Source organism: Plectropomus leopardus, chromosome 2 (assembly GCF_026936395.1).
Source record: "Plectropomus leopardus strain MGB_pleo_1.0 chromosome 2, ASM2693639v1, whole genome shotgun sequence".
Taxonomy (NCBI): Eukaryota; Metazoa; Chordata; class Actinopteri; order Perciformes; family Serranidae; genus Plectropomus; species Plectropomus leopardus.
In genome coordinates, this window is record NC_142177.1 from 7,795,303 (window position 1) to 7,817,800 (window position 22,498).

The window sequence follows — 22,498 nt, forward strand, 5'->3', positions numbered from 1 at the left end:
TATGTGTGTGTGTGCTTGTATGATTGTGTAATGACAGACTGACTGACTGACTGATTGACTGACTGATTGACTGACATTGGCAACTTCACAGTATTACGGTATACCAGCGTATCGGTGTGACTTTAAATATCCTAAAAAATATAGACCCTCATTTTTTTATTAACTTCAAACTGGAGAGGCTGTAATTGAGGATGTTTTGCATGCAGTGCACATCATGTGCCCAGGAGGTTACGCCCACACCACACTGCATGCATGAGCAGCAAGTGTTCACGTTGGCAGTGGTTGTTTTTGCGGCGCTGCCTCAAAGCTGCCTACTGTCATAACTAGTGTATATCAGAATTCAAAGCACATATTCCACTTATTTATGAAGCTGTGCAAGCTATGGCATTGTCAACAACACGATCCTGCAAATGTTTCACAGTAAAATTTTGAAACAGGAGAGTTTGTACAAAACAGATACATTTGTATTTCCTCATGTCTGTGACAAATAAGGACATTGAAACTGTGGTAAAAGGTGATATAGAATCAATTTAAATATCAAAAGACCATTTTCACCATCTATTTTTGCTGAAAATTGCACACATCATGCAGAAAAAATCAGGGAGACTGTTTCTCTAGATGTGCTGCAGCCGAGCAGCACATCTCTAGACAGCGCTGCTCACGCAGTCAGTGCGGCTGCTCTAACATGGTAACATGGGCGCCGAAAAGAAATAACAGGTTCTGCAATGTGGAAGTTTTGGTTTTGGTAAAAGAGAGAAACATGAATTCAGAAGGTGTATGGTTGTGTTTCTCTGTTTAATAAGGTAAATGGATGTAAGAATATTACCACACACATACGGTACCATATACCCTGGTGAAATTCCAGGAAAGTATGAGGGTATGAAAAAATACATACTGCCCAAAGCCTAATCAACACAAAACTTTGCATTACTTCATAAGCCAACAAATCTACAATTTTACTGATTGCATTTTCAAATATTCATCATCTCATCTACTTGAACATGACACTCACTGCGCATCTGCTTCTTGATCTCCTTGGAGGGGTCCAGCCAGTTCTGAAAGACAGAAGGCAGAATTCACACAGGGAAAACTGGAAACATGGCAAACGCACACCCCGGTGTCACATTTAGCTCTAATTGCCGTCAGCACTCCTAATGAAAGCCTTTCCATATGGTTAAATAAAGGAACTGAGCTCTCCCCTGCTGAGCCACTCACACGTGCAGAAAGCAGATTTAATTCAAGCATCTGTTTCTTCATTGTGTTGCAGAAACCACCGCCAACCAGTTACCTTTCTTATAGCATCACAATCTGATCGTGCAGTGAACCGCTCGGCCTGTGGGGGCACCATTTCTGATCTGGCTGCGAGACCATCTCATCAGTGGTGCAGTGCACACTGACTCACTTGTAACAGAAGCTGTAAATCATGCTGTTTAGAGACACTGCAATACACAGACGGCAATGAAGAGATAATGAAATGCCTCCCCTCACGTACTCTTACGCTGCAAGAAATGTTTGAACTGTTTGTAACAAGGATAAAAAAAATCAGCATTCTGTTTGCTTTCTTTGGTTTGTTTTTTCACAAGAAAACATTAATACATATTGCGGTCCCAATGGGGGTTGTGGTGTTTTCAATATCCGAGTCAATCTTGTACTTTACCAGCTTTATCTAATATCTTTTACTCTCTGGAGGGTTATGGGGTTTCATGGACGCCTCTATTGCATATTCATCCTATTATTGCTTTCACAAAGGAAGTTTTGTTTTCGGTTTGTTTGTCTGTTTATCAGCAGGATTACGGAAAAACAACAGGCCCAATTTTCATGAAACTTGGTGTGAGGGTGAAGCATGGGCCAAGGAAGAACCCATACAATTTTGGAGTGGATCTCAATAATTGGCAGACACAGAAATTAGCTTTTACTTTTGTTAACATTGCATGCAAAAAAAATAATCAATTTGCACATCAAAGAGCATCTTAAAATGGACAGTTGGCTTGATATTGGAATTACTGGATTTTATTAATATTTAGACATTTAAATTTTTAAGAACTTTAATGCCATTCTCCACAAAGCTACCACAATAGCACTTCGTGACTGTGACACAGCACTATTTTGAGCTAAATGCTAATGCTAGCATGACAACATGCTCACAGTGAAAATGTTAAGCTGCTGATGTTTAGCAGATATAATATTTATCATTATCACAATCTCAGTTTAGTGTGTCAGCATGCTAGCATTTGCACTAAACACAAAGTACAGTTAAGGCTAATGGGAATGCCAACATTTTGAACTGCTAATGACGCTAAAAAGGGTAACACCAAAGTTATCACAATTTATTAGTATCATGGATCTATACCTATTGCAAATTGTATGACAAACCATCAGATACTTTTTTAGACGACTGATACTGAAAAACAACTAGACAAAGTGTCTTACAGTTGTTCGCCTCAGTGAACCTGTCAAGGTTCAGTTACAGTTTACATCCATAACTGTCCAGACTTATATGTTGCCATGAAGGTTGACAGTACTCCAGTTATGGATGTTGCTGTTAAGGAGATATAAATTCTAAAATGTGGAAGCACAGCACAGAAGCTCAGGACAATCATCACAGTTTCACTGTAAACACCAAAATTAGTGTCACCAATTTAGTATCTAATCAAATGTTTCCTGTTCTGCTCCTGAGTTATGGGTTTTAACAGTGGACAAAAAATAACAGAGAGCATTATGATGTCACAGTGATGTTGACCTTTGACCTTTAGGATCAAAAATATGTTATCACTTCTTCATAATTAGCCTATGAACTCTTGACTTATGGCCAAAAACATTTTTTGGAGGTCACAATGGCCTTTGATCTTCAACCATCAAAATATAACCAGCTTATTTTTGAGTCCAAGTGGACGTTTGCCAAATGAGGAAATTACCGTCTTCAGATATCACACTCATGGGAATGGGACGAACAAACAGAAAGATGGACGAACAACCACAAAATAAAAGTCTCTGACCATGACTGTCAATGCTATGGAGAGCTTTAAAATGTCAGTTTGAAAGGTCAGAGGAACACTGAAATTCAGTATGTTTCATCCTCTTGGGATCATGAATGTCTGCATAAAATTCAATAGCAACCCGTCCATTAGTTGTTGAGATATTTCATCCTGTACTTCACTGGATAAACCAAACATTGCAAGATTTCAATCCAGTGCTGTTGCTAACTTGGCTGAAATCTAATTAAAACAAATCAGGAAAAAGTATTCATTAAAAAAGTTCTACTTAGAAACACAGTAACAAGAGTTAATATAATTTGTTACTTTGATCCTTACTTGTGCTTACACTCACAAACAGGTGTTTGATGCGTGCAGTCTGTAGCTTTGTGCTGCCTGTGGTGCGGAGAGCTGACAGCGATCCTTGCTACCCTGAATACCTCACAGCAACTGCTTATTAATGCTGACAGTCTTTTTGGCATCTGGTCTCACATCAGTCAGAGTGGAATCAGGAGCCTTGGGGGTTGATACAGCGTGGTGCAATCCTGTGGCCATGTTGAGCAAACTGCAAGCACCTGGCAGTTTGAACTGCGCCTTCATGTACACACAAACACACTCATGTACTCAAGCACAAACACACATACTCCTCCAGTGTTTAATCAGGCTGTTAAAGACTTTAATGAGCCACAGGCATTTATCGTCCCCCTGAATCCATCTTATATCAGCTGAGGCCAAAGAGCACTCAATTAGTAAAGCGCTCTCCGCTGCTTTGCTTTTCTCTGCAGAAGAGCCGGAAGAACTTTTAATCACTGACTCTTCAAGGCTCTGCTCCTGCTTTTTGCAACCTTAGTTCATAAGCAATCACACGGAATAAATGTTCTCGCAAAGAGCGAAGATTAAATCCTCGTTTTCTCGACTGAGACAGAGAAAGGGCATCTGAAATGACATTTCAATCTGGGGCTTGTTTGGTCTACCAATCAGCAGTGACCCCAGACAGTAGGCTCAAGCTGCGCTCTGATAAGCCCATCTTTGGCGAGCCTGTCATATTGATCTAAGCTGTAACCTTAACTACACTCAGCGAGAGGAAAATATTTGAACTCCGAGCCTGTTTACCTCTCCAACACCCCAGTTAACCTGTCTGTATGGGCCGAGGTCGTGCTCAATCCAAAGCTTCGGCCGTCAGACACGTGTCAAGTCACAACATGCGAGCTGACAAAGTATGCACAAGCTGATGATTGTGACAGAGGATATGCTCCAGATGTTAAAATGGACTTAGACTTGTCATCTTTCCTATCTTCAAAAGGCAGGAGGTGCCTCTGTGGCTTGTGCAATCACATACCCGCCCTGAGGGAGGCTCGCATCAATCAAAGCCCAAAATACACATCTGACAAAGAGCTCTGATGCAGGCCGACAGCTAGGACCCATCACTCCAGCGTCATTGTTACATGCTGTGGGGTAGCGTCTGTGTGTCTGCTCTCTCTTGTGTCTCTCCAGCTGTTGCCCCCCCGTCTTTGCCAAGTAGTGGTCGACTGAGCACACCGGTGCCCACATACTCAATGGTGAGATGATGATATAAAGGCACTCTACAGTGTATTTTGGCATTTTTATTTATTTATTTTTTCTGAGTCAGTGTTGATTAGCCACACAGTTTACCAAATATTTTTTGACCAGCTGGTTCTGGCATAAATGCATAAATGTTTGATACAGTAAATGAACTAGTTGCTCATATCTGTCGTTACTACTACACAGTCCTCATTCAGAAAAAAAACAGCTAAATTAGAGCTAAATTTTGATTCATTCATATTTTCTTTAGGTAAATGAGGTGGAGACAAAAAATCCTTCAACTCATAACTTATATAAGCGTGACTGCTGTCACTATCCTTGCTGAGATCCAAGCTATTGCTTTTACAGGTATGCTAGAAATCCAATCTGAATGCTTTAGCAAAGGATAACATCTGACTATTAATCACAACCCCAATCTCTGTTTGAGAAAGAATGTTAACCAAAAAAACAGGAAGTAACACTGGCTGGAGAGGGAGCTTTATGGTGTGAGGAGCCAAGTGGATGGTGCCAGCAGGCCAGTTGGCAGATTGAGGAATGTGTGTGATTGGTTGTGAAACCTTTCTGGAGGTGAATTGGGATCAGTAACCTTTAATCCATTCTGGGGGGAAGTGTATTAAAGAGTGTTGGATTCTAAGTTTAATTCAACAGTCAACTTGTTTATGTATTAAGCTGTACAGCTTTTTTTATTTTGTGAGAAAAATAGTTAATAGTTCAGATGTTGTTTTTAATTTTTTGGTTGAAAACATTTTATTTTCTTCTTAATAAAATATTTTACTTTGCTTGTACCCCAGTTCCCTTGATTCTTTTTCCCTGATTTCCATGATTGTATTGTTACTCCCAGCGTCCCCTGGGTGCATTTGGGGAATGTAACAATTTGGGGGCTCATCCAGGAATCAGCATAATTGGGGAACATAACAGTCATTTACTTGATTATATGATAATGAGCCTGGTCTGTGCATCCAAAGAAGTCAACATGAATGAAATGGAATCATATTCAGACCGTCTACTTGAAATGTCAAAATGATTTGAGCTGATTGGAGTTTAATGTATGTACACATTTATCAAAAGCAAAACAATTTAACCTCAGAGGACAGAACCAAAGGACCAAAGCATTTCTGGCAAGTAAGTTTTTTTGTTGTTTTTTTAGGGAAACCAACTAAATTTTTGCTAACAACAGAAAAAATGAATTTTAGCCAAACCAATTATATTAACTAGTTTAGCCTGGCCAACCTTAAAATGAGACAATGTAAGTTTTGAAAGAAGAAATAAGCTAAATATAAATTCAAATGAAATGCTGGACTCATATGCAATATACTCAAATTTTATGAATTCAACACACATTATGGTGTTGCTAGGGTCAGAAAACTTTATTCAGTGTTTGCCGTGTAACTGACATTTCTGAGTAAGTTACCCTTGTTTATGACGCCACGTATGTATATGTTACATTATGTTTAGCATTTACCATGACAGTGGCTGCTGTTAAATAACATTACATAGACTTGCATTGAAAAAAAAAAGATATTTTTTAATATGGATCATGTTTTTGTGTCTAAATGACTAGACATGAAACTGGTCCAGTATAGAGAAAAAGCAGCAAAACAGGCTGCAATGTAATCTGTACGGATAGTTGTTCATTGTTGGTATATGTCCATTTAAAATGCTTGTTTTTGCCACCAACAGGCTCAGATTGTTATTCTAATTACCAACTTTTCATAAAAGACAATTTAGAGACAATTTATTTTCCATACCTTTAGTTGTTCAAATTTGTTTGTTAGTGTGTGTAACCAAGTCTCAATTAAGGAGAAGTCTCATTCTGAAATCTCGCAAACTTTTCTACATTGTCCAAATCAGCTAAATATTCAGCCATGACAGTGAAATTCTTTTAGATAACACAAACTAGGCTTCCTGTACTCACAAGATTTCAGAATGAGACTTCTCCTGATCAAGACTTGGTCACAATGATACACTAACAAGTGAAAGTTAAGGAAAAGCCTTTCATTTCTCTGTTAGACTCTTGCCGTAATGCTGTCCCACACTTCTAATAATAATCTGAGCCAGTCAAAAATGAGCATATTTAATGGACATAAAAAAAAAAACATGAAATAGGGTCCAAGTTAAAAAAATACCAAATTTTCCTCTAAGGTAAGCCCATAAGGTGACCTGTTTATAGTATTATGACCAAATTCTTCTTCTAATTTTCCTGATAAACAGTGAGATTATTTCTGCTTTCAGAGCAGCTGTGGGAAATATTTTTATGACTACATTTCATATGAGAGAGCATGTGAGCAAAGAGTAGATGAGTCATTTTTTCATTTTTTCTTCAACAGCACACATTTTTCAGTTGTCTATTGTCCAGACCCATTTTCCATTCATCTCTGAATGATGGATAGTGCACCCCTGAGAGAGCCGACCCAGGCAGCAAGTGAGAGGAATACAGATTGTTCTGTGAGCAACGTGCACTAAAATGTCCCACACGGCTTCTGTGGTACACGATTCACTGACCTTCTGTGTGTCTGTGTCGGCAAAGGTCAGACCAAAGTAGTCCTTCTCCAACAAGTTGAGGTGCTCACACACCATGTCCATCAGGGTCTGTCCTTTGGAGTGTTTCTGCAAAGACAAACATGCATGACACAGCAGTAGTAAAAAGGTCAATAACAATGCAGAGGAAAGCAGAAGAAAAATTCTCTAATACATCTCTGAAAAACTATATGTGCAAAAGAGTCTTCTACTGGTATAACTCAGTTTTATTGGGCTACATTTGGCTCATTAATATCAGACCCCATTAGACAACTGTGCTTGTCGAGATTGCTTTCCCGTTCCATAGTTCTGCACACAATAAAGCAGTTCAGCCATTTGGTGCTGTGTCACAGTCGGTGTGCATCAAACAGTTGACAGTGAAAATGGACTGTGAATTGCTGGGGAAGATTGGTCTTTGTACTGTAGGCAGAGATTGACTTAGCTATTGATGGAGTTCAAGGTGAGCATTTTCAGGAACATTTCTATTCACATTCAAGTGACAAGTTCATGTTTTTACATTCAAGGGAGAGTTTGAATGTGGATTTTGACCATTCAACATCAAGATGTACAAATAAGCATTTCTGCTCACAGTGCTGAAGGACCAGGGGTGTAGTGGAGGGCAGACACAGGTATACAGGGTATACCCAACTCTTCTTCTTGGTATTTACAGTATATACCCAACTATTAGCATAGACTGTATATAAAGATGGACAACATGACAGTTCATCCACGATGAAGCTTTTCAATCTCAATCGCCCCCTGGTGTCTGACTGCACTATAGGTCATAAATCCCTAAGAGTATATATATAGGAGTATACCAACACCCTCCTCAGCAACCAACCCATCTACCTAGTAATGCACCCACCTCATCAACCACCACTACACCACTGTGAAGGACTATCTGGCAGAGATCAGTATATCTTTGTCACAAAGCCTGGGTGCAAGAAGTGCACTAAGAGAGAGAGGATAGGCAGGAAACAGTTTAGTAGTTGGGAACATGGAATTTTTTTCAACCAGTTCTACTTCCCTCGATTAATTTTACCTTTTTTTCAAAGGTTGCAATATTGGAAAGAAATGAAATACAATACAAAAGCAGTATTTCTATAAGTGGGATAATCCTATAGAATTGAGTATGGATTGGATTATCTAGCGCCTGTCACATTTCATTGATAACAATAGTGCCTCAGTTGGTTTACATCCCATTATAGAATGCAACACTATAGTCTCACAATAATCATCACTCCCAACATCCTTCTTGGATGATGACAAAAATATGAACCAGAATAGCACTTATTGTACATATACAGATAATTACAAATGTGCCATGCACAGACAAAATGACACATCATAAGACAGAACTACCACTGAAGTAACACCATCCACAGTTAATAAATAGGACCAAAGGATCTACATTCCTGCTAGCAGCTCTGTGATGCTGAACTTTGAGCTAAAAGCTGATGCCAGCATGCCAACATGATTTAACAGGTAAACTTTAGTATGTTCAAACATCTTAGTTGTTCAGATGTGTGTTAGCTAGGGTTGTCAAAATACCAATTTATCTATACACAACATCTCTGAATATTTTAAACGGTGTCAAAATTATTAACTGCAGTACAACACAACCCTACCAGTTAAATTTTATTGCTCTCTCTTATCATCAAGGTTTACTACAGTCTGTTGCTCTCTGCTATTAACCCTAATAAAAAAGGTCATCGGAATCATATTATAACCTTGATATATTCATCTTAAAAAAATAAATAGTGTGCCCTCAATGTCAATTTTCCTTGTGGTATTGAAAATGGTATCAAATATCCATAGTTTTTAAGGCCTTGCAGCAAAGTTAGAATTTCCAGTACCGTGATAACACTAGTGTTAGCATGCTAAGATATGTCTATTAGTACTAAACACATAATGAAGTAAACTCCAATAGAAATGTCATTATTTTTGCAGGTATTTGGTCATAAACAAAATATTTTTATTGAAATTTTGACCCAATGGTGGTTCTAGATGAAAAGTCAGGGGCGGACTAAGGTCTGTGATATGCATCCTCTTGAGACCATGATTGTCAGAATTTTTAATTTATTTTTTATTTTTTTATTCATCAGGTAGATTTAATGGACCTGCCAGTGTTGCTACAGGAAAAGTCAAGTCACTGAGATTCATCCTCTGGAGAGCACCATCCCAGTTGGTAAAAAAAAACATTTCACTCAAAACTATAAATGTCAGCATCAAAGTGCACTAGAGGGGAAGCCAGGGGGTCACCTAAGTCATTTGGATTCATCTGGTGACTATGAATGTCTACACATTTCATGGTAATCTGCTGAAAAGATATTTCAGTCTGGACCAAATTGGTGGACTCAGCCACTGAGATTGCCATATATTTCTAAGCAAGTAGAGTCTGTCACATTCCATTGGTAACAATAGTGCTAAAGAGGGTTAACATCCCCTTCAGTTATTGATTGAAAAAACTGCAGACATCTGTTGTCACAGTGGTTCAGTGTTTGGCACACGTAACAACTTGAAGGTCAAAGGTTCAAAACCTGATTTGCCAGACTCTTAATGTTCTTACCGGTATGCAGTTTTTATATCTGGCACAAGAATAACACTAATCTGATTTTAAGTAATTGAATTCCTTTGTACAGAGTAGTTTATAACTGAATTAAGTAAAAGTCATTTACTGCACTAGCCACCAGATTTGCTTGTTTCAAGCATAAGAATGCTCTTATCAAAAGTGTTTTCACTTCAGTTTGGTAGGGCAAATGAAATATTGACTCAACATCATCAATTCATGCATGGGCTCATATGCCACTGTTAAATATAGAACGAGGAAGAAATACAATATGTTACTGTACAGGCCTAACACTGAAGCACACATACATAGTATTATACTCTCACACACATATGGTGCCTCCTCCCCTGGAGCCTACTTTGCGAGGTGACAGGGAGATGGAGCAAGCAGTTGCCAGGGAAACAGATGCAGAATTATCCCTTTGCTGTCTAGTTTCTTAATATCTCAAGGCTAGGACTTGAAAAAGTGTTTCACCTTTGCCTTATTATGGGTGAAAGAATGGAGGAGAAATACCTTGGAGGTGCGTGTAAGCTCTCATCATGTCAGCCAGTACAGTTCCCCAATGGCAGCAACTTTGATGCAAAGCAAGGGTCTGCTGTGTGACATCAGCAACAGCCAGTGAAATTAAATAAACAAATCAGCCTGCGGAGTCTTAATAATCCATGACTGAGGTGATGCGGTCTATTTGCTTTCTGCTCTGGAGCCATTAAATATTCAACTGCACAATAATGATCTCAGCGTTTGCACCTGAATGGACACCCAAGAGAATTTTGGCAATGTAAAAAAACAACTAGCCAGCATGAAACACTCAGTTCCACCCAAAAATCTCCCTGTTCTACACATCAACCCAGCCAGGCTTGACCATTCATAGTCAGGCGGATTACACCCCAGTGAGCAGAGTAGGAAACTGGGCGACAGAAATGGGTATGGGCGTGGTGCCTCCTCTCCTGCCTGAGGACCACAGGGAGACTCATCCATGCATCCATGACAAGAGACTTAATTAACCCATGAATGCGGTACCTCCTCCAGGGAGAGCTCTCCAAAAGTGTGGCCTGCTTTCTTGCAACGCTATTATTACCAACTCCTGGAAGCGTGAGGGAGGTTTCGGATATGGCAGGCATGAAGTTCCACCCCCCAGCAATTAAAGCCAGGAAGTGAGAGCAAGCCTGCCAATGACATAGAGGTCTGAGGCTCTCCCCGAACTAAAATTTTACAAAACATTGGCTGACAAGAGGCCGCTTTTGTGCATCTTTCTTGCGCAATGAGTGGCAGTGCTGCGAGGGCGGGTGAATACTTACGAACAGCACTTAAGACACAAAAGCTTTCATAACCATAATGCTAACTATTGTTGTTGTGCGGAAAAGGCCCCAAAGGTATTTTTTGAATGTTTTCACAATGCAGAGAGAACGGTCGGTGCAAGTGTAGCATTCCTGATATTCTTACCACACACACTCGCACATAAAAAGCACCTTACCCTCAACACCACAATACACACACACACACACACACACACACACACACACACACACACACAAACAAAGTTCCATGCACTTGTGCATAAGTATCCTAAGGAGGAGGGGGAGGGAGTCATAATAACATTGCTCTTCTATTTTCTCCTTGGCTGCACCTGGCTTGCAACCATGTAATAACTATAGATTTCCTATCACCCTGTTAGCAGCCTCTGCTAAAGGCTTTTATTGGAAAAAATGGACATCCTGTAACCACTGGTATCTAAAGAAGACTTTAATGGCAATACTAGATCAGTACTGATACCTTAGTGTATGGATTATAAAACATTTTTATACTAAATTTAATATTAAATACCATAGCAAATTCCTCAATGATCCAGTGGTAAAGAGAATATTTAATAGAATATTTAAACATATGTAGAGTGGAAGTAAGGGCTGGCCGAAAGGGAGAAACTCAAATATGATGATATTATTCACCAAATACTTTCATTTCAATATTGTGAAAATATTGTAAGAGGCATGGGCAGTACTTGTTCTGACCTGCCGAGGGACTGCAGATGTGAATTAGCCCTAAGCCATAATCTGGTACTGTGCATCAAATGATGACATTTATGTTTTAAACTGTATATGGCCCCCTTTAAATAAAATAAAATAATTTACTCATGGTATTGCAGAATACTAGGGAATTTAAAATCGCAAAGGTGTGTTAGCGCAGCACAGTTACATCATCATGAAAGTATGAAATACTACATGCTGCCCAAGTCTATTGTAAGTTTAATATTGTTTCTTTTAAAATCTATTGAAACAATAACATTTTGATAAATAGATCATATACTTCTATATATAATACAATTCCATGGGACACACTGGATCAGTAATGTGGATAGGATGGCTAAGTGGGTTTAAAGGCAAATAATAGAACAGTCTAGTCTCTTATCACAATACACAGTAAAATCTAAAAAATGGAGCTGCATATAGTGTAGCCATGCTTTCAAACATTTTGATGGCATCTCTGCCAACTCTGTCAAATACCACAGACTGTATGTTGCTGATGCTGCAGGAGTGTGAGCTCCACACCCAGTTGTAAGAGTCCACCCAGCCAATAACACGCAGTGACAGAGCTAACTGTTGGCATCACACAGCTAATGTTAACCTGTAACGGTTATTAATAGGTTTAACAACAGAGATGAGTCTTTTGGTATCAGTGTGAGTTTGTTGGGACCCACAAATGGCTCAGTGTTGAATATTAGCCTTTTTTGACAAGGCAGATGTTGAACTGACTATTCAGCGGAGAAGAGCGGCTCCAGAGATGGAAGCAACAGAGAGTTTGCAGATCCAGAGGGGAATTGGGCAAATTCAGGAACAGACCCCAGTGCAAATTGGATCGAATGTAGTTATTGTTTGACTGGAGACATTTTGATACAGTGGAGTTACTTTGGTCAGTATCAATCCAATCCCATCCCTACTTGAAATCTTAAATCTTAAACTTAAAGTACTCAGAAAAACTGAAAGTTAAACTACAAAAAATTTTAAAAAAACAACTTATTTTCCATGACATGATGAAGTGGGTAACTGCATCTGACAAAGTACATTATGTGATACCCTTGAAAGCTCTGAAACAAACACTAAATTGACCTTTTGGTGAGACTGCTTTTGGAATTTCCAATTTACCAGATCTGGAATTGTCTGATCAAATTGGTAAAGAAGTCTAAGAATCTTAGAAAGCATTTAATGCCGGTTTTCGAAACTTTTAACATTTTGGGAAATATGCTTATTGCTTTCTTGCTGAGAGTTAACTTATTCACATGCCATATCCTGTTTGTTTCATGTGTGTCAAACCAATAAATTGTGGTTTTAGGGGGGGTTTGAGCTGAATTATTTTTAGGATGGAAGCAATGACTTCCTGGAGTCTCTGCTGGTTGCCTGGCATCTTCACTGTAATGACAAAACTCCAGGAAGTCATCGCAAGACACTAAGGAAGCCAAACATTTCCCTGATAATTTTTTGTTTACATGTAACTTGTAACACTGACCCTTTTTGATACTCAATGCTTCAGACACCTTTCCAGTAGTACTCGGACAATATTGAGGTTTTACCTAACACTGACACACAGCCATACTCCATGATGCATCTAACAGTCTTCCCCACAAGGCTATGACACAGTCTGGCTGCCAGCAATTCCCTGATTTAACTCTGTCATCTCTGGTGCAAAGCCAGCAGTGCCAGACAGATACATCATGTCTTAGATTTCAGTGTCTAGAGAGATTCTCAGTGAGCAAAATCGAAAGCTGAGCCCAAAAAAAGCAATTGCTTAAAATAATGCTGCACAGTCATCTCCACAGTCAAGTAATTGGGTGATTTCCTTCCACACAATCCTGCAAAAAGATATTTTAGGAGGAAAGATAGACAGTTTCTGCCAGAAGTGTGTGCTGCTGCTAGTCATAAAAGCTCCAAAATCTCCGGCTTCACTTTGTGCATTTATCTAAGGCAGCGCACTTACATCTATCTCTTCCCTCCTTTTTTATGCATGCCTACAGTTTCCTTTCCAAGCGAGCGAGAAATGTCCTCTTTTACACTGCTGGAGTAATGACAACACATATCTAGTGTAGAATGTAGACTTTCATGCTGCACTTTTTTGTGCTACTGTGTGCATTACAGAAATGTGTAACATTGCTTTGGCTTCGCCCCCCTGGTGAGCTCTCAGCATGGCACCCTCTCTTTTATTCTGTTCGCCTGTTTTATCCGTTGACTGCAGAACTATACAACACACACACAACTGTCCACAGAGGACAATAAGAACAAAGGGAAAATATGCTTTTCAGGGGCTTGCTCAGAGCATGTTAAGGCTAATTCTAAAAAAAACATGTTATCAAAAATTGTTTTTCATACCTCAATTTCTCCTTCGTACTCAGAGGAGTCCAGCAGGGTGATTTTGAAGGGGGCTGTTTTGAGTCGTTTGGAGCCTTTCTGGGGAGATTTGAGGTTCTTGTTTGGGGACGTCTTCTCGGACATGTCGTCTGTTTCTCTGTGTTCATCCAGATGCTTGGAGTTTTGTTCCTAAACATATAAAAGAGAAGTCAAATGACACAGTTATACCTTTCATCTTTCTAATTCCTGGGTGGTTATATGAAACAGGTAAAATACTTTGCAGAACTGTATCAGAATCAGGACACTGCTTTAAGATTAAGTTCTTTGATTGTAATGGTTTAAGAGAAAGTCAATGGTGAAGAGTCAGCATTGTGGCTTTAATAGATATTGAATTTGGGCAATGTGTGCAATCTGTGCAAGTCTGCCAATTCAAATACAGAAAAACAAACAGTATAATGTAGATCCACTAGAAGCTGCATTGACGTACAATCATTTGACAAATTAAGCTATTGGACAAAACAGAAACCAGAATCACAGAAGTTATTAGTGATGGTACCCCTGCATATCATCAGCACTTAAACAGAGATTCCACATTAGTACTGTAAAGAGGATCAGCCATTACATCGACTTTTCCTTTTTTTAAACACTGAACCACATAGTGTGTGTGATTTTAAATAGCATGCCGACACTGCAGAAGCAAAAGTGGCATGACATGTAACACAACAGCATGGGAGTCAAGTGTGACAGCTCTCCCATTTTACATAGACGCCAATTCGGCTCAGTTACTACCCCAGGACATCAATGCTCAACATAAAAGTTTGTGCCAAATTTTAAATCATCCCTGTTCTCAAGGTGTTCTTGAGATATTGCGATCATAAACATTAGATAGATTAAGTCACAGTGACTTTGACCATTGATCTATGACAACCGAAATCTAATTAATTTATCTTTGAGTCTATGTGGATATTAGCACAGCTAATTGTGGAGAAATTCCCTCACAGCGTTCTTGAGATACCATGCTCATGAGACTGGGCAAATGGGCGGACGGATAGGCAACCCGAAAACATAATGCCTACAACCTTGGCTATTGTCAAAAAAAATGATGATGTGGAATAATGCTGCAGTATTTCACCTTGAGCAGGCTGTATTACAGGTGCTACAGAGTGCTCCAGGGATGACATTTGACACCGAATTTGCAGTCACCCTGGTTCCCTTGTCAAGTAAATAGCGAACGTTTGGCTATAAGTGAACAACACCTTGGTTGCCTGACTTCACATTCCTCCCACAACAAGACAGTAATGCCATGTTCAGCATGATGACATACTCATCTAGGCCCTTTTTAGCAGCTGCCTTTTGAAAGACACATAAAAGCTTCAAAATTTACGAGTGGGTTATTTTTTGATGATTTCATGCTATTGAACAAAATGTAAAAGTTTCTTAAGCTTGTGTCAACCATAGACCTTATTTCAGGAATCTAACAAAAACCCATTAACTTTGAGACCAGGAAACCCAGAGTGCTAAAATGGAAACTACTTTACGCATTTGAGGACTTATTCCTGGAGCACTCTGTAGTCTCTTCAGAGTCGTCCGAACTTGCACTGCTTCAAACCAGGCAAGACTGCTGCAATACCAAGAAATTCTAGTGAGTTAATGAATCCAGATGAAACATAATCAGTATCATCTTCATTATCTACAGGACCCAAAGGCCTGTTGTAAAGGAGGCAATAGAAACAAATGAGGCCTATTTTTTTCTGCTGTGTAATGATTCTCTAAGCTCAATAAAACACAGGCTTGGGAGCTGGTTGCATCAGCTTGTGGCAGGCTCAAATGCAGCTTAGTTTTAAGCCTGTTTCAAGTTTAGTTCTCACATAGACATTTGTTGTTACTAATTATTTACACCCAGCAAATGCCAGGTGAAACTTAGAAAACCATTAGACTGCCTTTTAAATTGAAAGTAGAGTGTAGAGAGTAAAATGGAATACTGTTAAGATGTCTGACCTGAACCTTGATAAAATGCTGTTTATTATGTAAACTTGGAGATTTTAAATAGCATTGAACAAAATAATAGGCCCATAATATAGGGTACCTCAAAATTTTTAAGCTAACAACGTCAGACCATATGAGTAAAAGCTTTGTTGAGGTAAGCGTGTTAAACTTCATGGATATTATTGGCTAATTCTAAAACAACCATATTTCTTCAATATGTAATAATACAAAAAATATCACCATATTGTTGGCAGTCAAGTTAGAACTTGCAATGCTAAGGTAACTTCCTGTATACAAAGTTAAAAAATTAATTTAAAATACTTCTTAAAGAAGACTCTGTTTGCTCGTTAGCAGGGTCAAACTTGTATAGGTTTGTAGAAAATGTTCACATGCTTTAATGGTCAAAAAACACTTTATTTTACTGTCTGTGAGGAACACCTGAGACTAGCTGCATTTTCTTACCATATTAACACCAATAAAAGTTTCTAAACACAACCAGACATGTGTCAGTGGGAGTATGACTCAAAATCTGTGGGAAAATTTCCAACATCAGCAACTAAATAATAACATTTCCCTGATGTTAGCATGTAGCTACATGTACGTTAGCAGTATTCTTGCAGCCACGGAATGTCCTGTTATGGAGAATAGCGACATTTATACTGTGAAAAATCACCAATAAAAACTTCTACACACAACTGGACATGTACCAGCAGGTATACGATGCGGAATTGGGAAGCAATTTACAGTAAAAAGATTACATGATTCTTTGATGTTAGCATGTAGCTACATATAGCAGTGTAGACTATTTAGCCTAATGCAAGCACTTGAAGTACCTGGCACAGATGTACTTATAGAAAAAGTTGTCACACTATCATATCATACAGTAGCCAAAATAGAAAACATTAATATGACACATCCTTCATTTTAACATTATGTGACAGAAAATATGTAAAGGCATAATAGGTCCCCTTTAAGTTAAAATGGTGCAATGTGGTTTTGTAAATCACTAGTTTAAGATGAGCCTCCATTAAAAGACTTCTGAAAAAACTTCCTAATGGATTTGTGGAAAGCTGTTAGAACTTTATGAGCCCACTGCTCCCACCTTATACAGTAAATTACAAGCGACTTTTTCCTGTATTTTTACTTTACACAACCACTGGGGAGTCTGTGGCTTTACCAGTAATCCATTAGTGCAATTAGGGCCATGCTGACCTGTTTGGCCATCTTGCTGTCCGAGGCTGAGTCCTGCATGCCCGCTGCTGCCCCTAGCTGTCTGGGAGGACTCCTGTCTCGCACTCTTCACCTCTGACTCAGGGCCTGCCTCTGTCACTTCAGTAAAGTCACACCAACCTGAGGAGAGACGAGAACACAGCAAATATTTTCAAATAGTGTCCCAACCGAGCAGAGCCTCTCTTCGAAATGTCAAAAGCGTTAATGCATGCTTTCTTTCAGCATCCAAAGAGCCAAGATGACAGCAGGAGCTGCAGCTGGGGACTGTGAAAAAAAATTCCAATCATGAACGCATTCACCCCAAAATAATAACAGCACCAGCACCAGGATCACACCTTCATTACCAAATCTGAACACTGAACCTTCTTGATACAACACAGTTTCCACAGACATAATTTCACCTTGCCATCAAGGACATATACTTTAATTATAAAATCCCTCACTGAGCCAGATAATGATCATCTATTTAAGCAAGACAAGCTCCTGCACTGAGATGACGATTAGAAAAAGAAATTAATTAATGAATGAGGCCACGAGCGCCACTGTCGCTACTCACGGCAATCAACAGTACCTTCCTTCAGTCACAAAGGTGCTAAACCAAAAAACTGATAAGAGTACTAGCACTCATGAGTGGGTATGAGTGGGTATTGTAACACTCCAGTCTGTATCACTCCATGGTGCAGTCATATATGAAAGTTCCCAAAATGCATATCTTAGTATCTTGGTATAGATATGTCATAGTGTTGTCTTTGATTTATCTATTGTTCTTCAAGTGTTGTTTTCTTGCCCCCCCCCCAAACTTATCGACTTGTACTTCACTTTGTCAATTTCTACATTTTCCTGAGAATCAGCTGGAACTTGTTGGGTACAGGTGTGGGTGGACTGAAAAATAACAACAGCTGAAGTGAAAGTAGACTGCTGCAGCCAGTTTTGTTAGTTTAACAAGGTGTGTACTGTAAGCATGTATGAACAGAGGCTCACCATGAATTTGAGGATATCTGACAAACTGGGACTTTTTACACAGAAAACCACAGTATAGTAAAGAAAAAAATTTCATTCAATTTTTTGTTCAGTTTAACTCTTTTATCAACAAGCCATCATTTACTTTAAAAACAGGTTACTGTTATATTCACAATACACAGGCTGTTCTCATGCATTGTTTATATGTTTAATTATATGAAAATTAATGCACCACAATTTGTACATAACCCTTGGAATCAGGAAGGCTGCCATCATGTGACAAATGTGCTGATTAAAGTAAGAAGGAAGAATTATAAATGAGCGAAAGTCCACATTAGGAGGCTGGGGTGGTGGATGGGTTAAACAGAAACAGGACTTTCCCCCAGGAGAACAGTGTTCATGTCCCATGTGAAACTAAGTCAGCTTTGAGTTACTTTAATGTACGTACGTCATCAACATGCTTCTTTTCCTAAACTCAACCAATGTAACTTTACGTTAAGTACATAACTCACTGCGCACTAATTCGTTAGATATACAAACCCTTGTATTAGGATATGTTGCAATACATTACGTTGGAGCAATAGTTTAACATTTTATGTATATCTTTTATACATATGTATTTTTGTATTTGTTTGCTTTTTTGATGAGAAGATTGATGCTACTCTCACACTACGTCCAGTAAATGCTTAGCTTAACATAAAAACTGTTGATGTTGATAAAATAAAAGCAATAACTTTGTGGACTCATTGCACTCATTGCCCATACGTGTATTTATTGTTTTCACTGCACCCTGTATGATGGTTTAATGGTGCAGTGTGTAGAATATAGTGGCATCTAGTGGTGAGGTTGCAAATTGCAACCAATAGAATTCCCCTCCCTTACCGGCCTTCAGGTAGCATAGAAACACAAAAGGACCTATCTCGGGGTCAGTGTTTGGTTTGCCCATTGTGGGCTAGACTAAAATAAATGTGGTGCAACATAGCAAAATCTCTGACATGATTCCTATTTTACACACCAACAAAAACATGATTATGAATATCATATTCCATTTCTGCCAATTGATCCCCCTAAATCCTACACACTGCACATTTATCACTGTACTCTTTCATACATTGTTCTGAATTTCTGCAGATTTATTCTGTTACTAATGAAAGACTCGACTTGTGTTTAAGGATTGGAAGTCTTTTTGTGTCAGATTTGGTTTGTAGAGCTTAGAAAAGCTAACGCTGTAGAAGTATTTTGTTCCCAACAGAGTTTTATGTAATAATTTATAATTTTCTCTGACAGGCCTTGTTTCAGCACTGCAACTGTAGATTTAATGTCTTATAAGCCCACGTGGGCCTGGTACTTTAATGTGCATGAGACAAAAATAAAAATCACATTGTGTGCATTGCATTGTGGTCTATTAAAAAGAAATTGCCTTCTCTGGCTCGCCCACAGTGGATTTCTCCCTGAAAGTCTGTGGAAAGTGGTATATTAACACAAAGCCTCTGTGATTCTCAGGACATGAATTCCATTCACTGTGATTATAGAAATAGTTGGCAGTTTAACCCTTTGAAACCTAAGACTTCTCCAACCAATAAAAATTAGCAAGAAATTAACAAAAGGTTATACAATAATTACCTGAGCAAAAAATAATATTGACAAATAATAAAAAATAAAAACAAATGAGGGTGTGATCTGAAAAAAAGGAAAATTAATACATTTTAAAAATAAAGTTATAATTATTATGCATATAGTTTTCTGGACATTTTTCATATTTTTGATCATTTTTTTATAGTTTGCTTTCCCTTTCCCCCTCTCTCTCTCTCTCTCTCTCTCTCAAATTCAAATGCAAATAGCTTTATAACCATGAACAAAAATGTTATTGCCAAAAGAGTTTATCAAAATGTTATCAAATGGATTTTATTCAAAATCAGTAATAAAGTAAAAGTTGAGTAAGAGTAATAAATAAGAAGGCTGGGTGTGAGCTGTTAGTAGTTTTTTTCAAGTGTAAATTTCTTGTCAACTTTTGCTAATTTCTTGCATTTTGCTGGATAGTTCTTAGTTGTTTATTGCCTTTTTCCCATGTTATCGGTTGAAATCAAATCAGTTTGCTTAAAAGATTTCTATGCTTGGGGAAGGCATCTGAACACAGCACGAGAAAATCTATGTCGATCCTGGTTTCAAAGGGTTAAACCCCACTGTGGAGATGATATAGTCCATTCCACTTATTCAAAGGAGAATGAAAAAGAACTATAAAGAAAATGAAATATTAAGTGACCTGTGGATAGATATGTTTGTAACCCAGGTTGGATCTTTTTTTTCCATCCTCTCAGTGCATTCCCCAGCTGAGGAACAGGATGCTTATGACCCTGGAACATGTTCCTCCACGACCTTTTCTTAAAGAAAGACAGGGCACGTAATGAGTGAACATCCTCAGTGGGATCTGCTCAGCGCAGCATATAGGAATAATGCTCCAGTTCCCCAGACAATACTCCAGGACCTTGTGTTTAATGCAGTCTCTGTATGACCCTGGAGGTCTCTCTGCCCCATGAGCAGCAAATCACATCAACATACTGCACCGTGGGGTTACAGGCAATTGTGGCTGACAACGAATGCAGGAACACAACCGGTTCACACTGGTTCAGAGAAGACACAACCCCCCCACGACTTCTAATCAGAGAGGGTCTTGACATTTTGCACGTGGTTAAAGGAGTGTGAAACCTTCCCCCTCACTCCTCCTCCTCCTCCTCCTCCTCCTCCGCTGTGCTATCGCAACCCTCCCATTACTTACAATCACAGAGATTTGACAGAAATGAATTCCTCTCCTTGGGGAAAAAAGTGAAGCGTGGAGTGGTATGTCCACTCAGGGCCTCATTTTCCCCTCGCTGTCTGATCCAGCTGGGCACTGTAAGTTGCTAAATCAATTTCCCCTCACTGGCTGAATCATGGGTACGACTGCCAAGTAAACTCCCCTGATTGGAGAGGAAAAACTCCACCAGGTACTGTGTTCTGATGGCGAAGGAAGCAAACACTCCGAGTTAACATGTCTGTCTGTTATCGCCTCCCAGTCCGATTCAGTCGAGCTGAAAATAACGAGCGTCTCCCCCTGGTGCTTTACAGGTGCTTACTTTCTCATTCTGTCAAACTCAAGCAGACGCTGACATCTCCCCTCATTTAACGTCCATCTGGGATACATGACACGTTGCATTCATCTACAGCTGCCCGTGTGAATTTACCTGTCACAGCTGGGCTGCGTTCGCAAGCAAGAAATAATCTGAAAACAGCCCGTCTAACCACTTCTGCCCCCCAATGTGGACATTTTTCCCTTCTTTTTTTCTTTCAATCACGCATTTGAATGTTTTCTTAAGAAAAATAATGTTAACAGCAATCTAAACCATAGCAAATAAATTATATGCACATGATAACAGATGGCAAGATAATAAAAAAGATAAAAATGAAAAGGAGAAAAAAAGAAGATTAATGCAATGAATAAACAAGATACAATCACACACCAGTTTCCCAGCACCAATGTGCAGCTCTGTGATCCCAGCCCGACAAGAGCTCACCTGCACAGGATAGATACTATGTAGCATGTATAAGGCCACTTTAAGGCACATTTATCAAGGGGTAGATCAAAATACATGAATGAATAAATAATAATAACAACAACAACAACAAATATAATAATAAACTAGGGATGAACAGATTATCGGCCTGGCTTACTATTGGGGTGGATATTTAGCATTTTGCCGATTATCTGTATCAGCATTTTATTTTAACACTCACCAATAAAATTAATTCATTTAAAAGTGCATAGAAAATGTCAGCATGGTAGTAACTTTTACTTTGTAAAACTCAGGGAGCTATTTTTATTTATTCATTTTTTGTTTAAATTTTCACGACTTCATAAAAAGTTGCTGGGAACTTGTCATATATGAAGTTGAAAGTTTCCAAAAGGCATTTAAACAAAGTTTTGTGTTGAAGTTTGGTATATTCCTAATTGTAAACATTGTTAGTAAGATTTTTTATTTTTATAGAAAATGCATATCAGTCCCAAATATTGGTTATTGGTCTTATTAACTACTAGTAACTAATAGAAAAATATAAATAAATAATAAAGCAAATTAAATTAAATATTACACAGAAATTAATATGAAGGAATTAACAGTTGCTACAAAATTATTCAAGAGACAATATTTTATTAACCCTCATCCCCTTAACCTGAACATATACCAGCAGTCCAAACTACTGGATTGTGGCTGTATGTTTTGCCTCCAAGATATGTCAAGCTAGACACTCCTCTGGGTTGTATTCCTGAAATGTATCAAAAATTTCAAAATTTCCAAGACGAGGTCCAGTTTATTGTTTATCTTGTATAT

At 38.7% G+C, this 22,498-nt stretch overlaps 1 protein-coding gene across 11 annotated transcripts in view; it reads right to left on the reverse strand.

The window, feature by feature from the left end:
- LOC121952532 (band 4.1-like protein 1) overlaps window positions 1-22,498 on the reverse strand; it is a 142,131-nt gene that overhangs the window by 65,800 nt on the left and 53,833 nt on the right. For 10 of the 11 annotated variants that reach the window (XM_042499281.2, XM_042499291.2, XM_042499299.2 and 7 more), the window contains exons 2-5: window positions 17,157-17,294; window positions 13,980-14,147; window positions 7,038-7,142; window positions 1,013-1,055 (exon numbers count right to left, since the gene is read on the reverse strand). In XM_042499281.2, the coding sequence (XP_042355215.2) occupies window positions 1,013-1,055; window positions 7,038-7,142; window positions 13,980-14,147; window positions 17,157-17,195 (355 nt within the window). In that variant the 5' untranslated portion in view covers window positions 17,196-17,294. The remainder of the gene's footprint in view (window positions 1-1,012; window positions 1,056-7,037; window positions 7,143-13,979; window positions 14,148-17,156; window positions 17,295-22,498) is intronic. The other variant, XM_088083831.1, reaches the window with a different exon arrangement.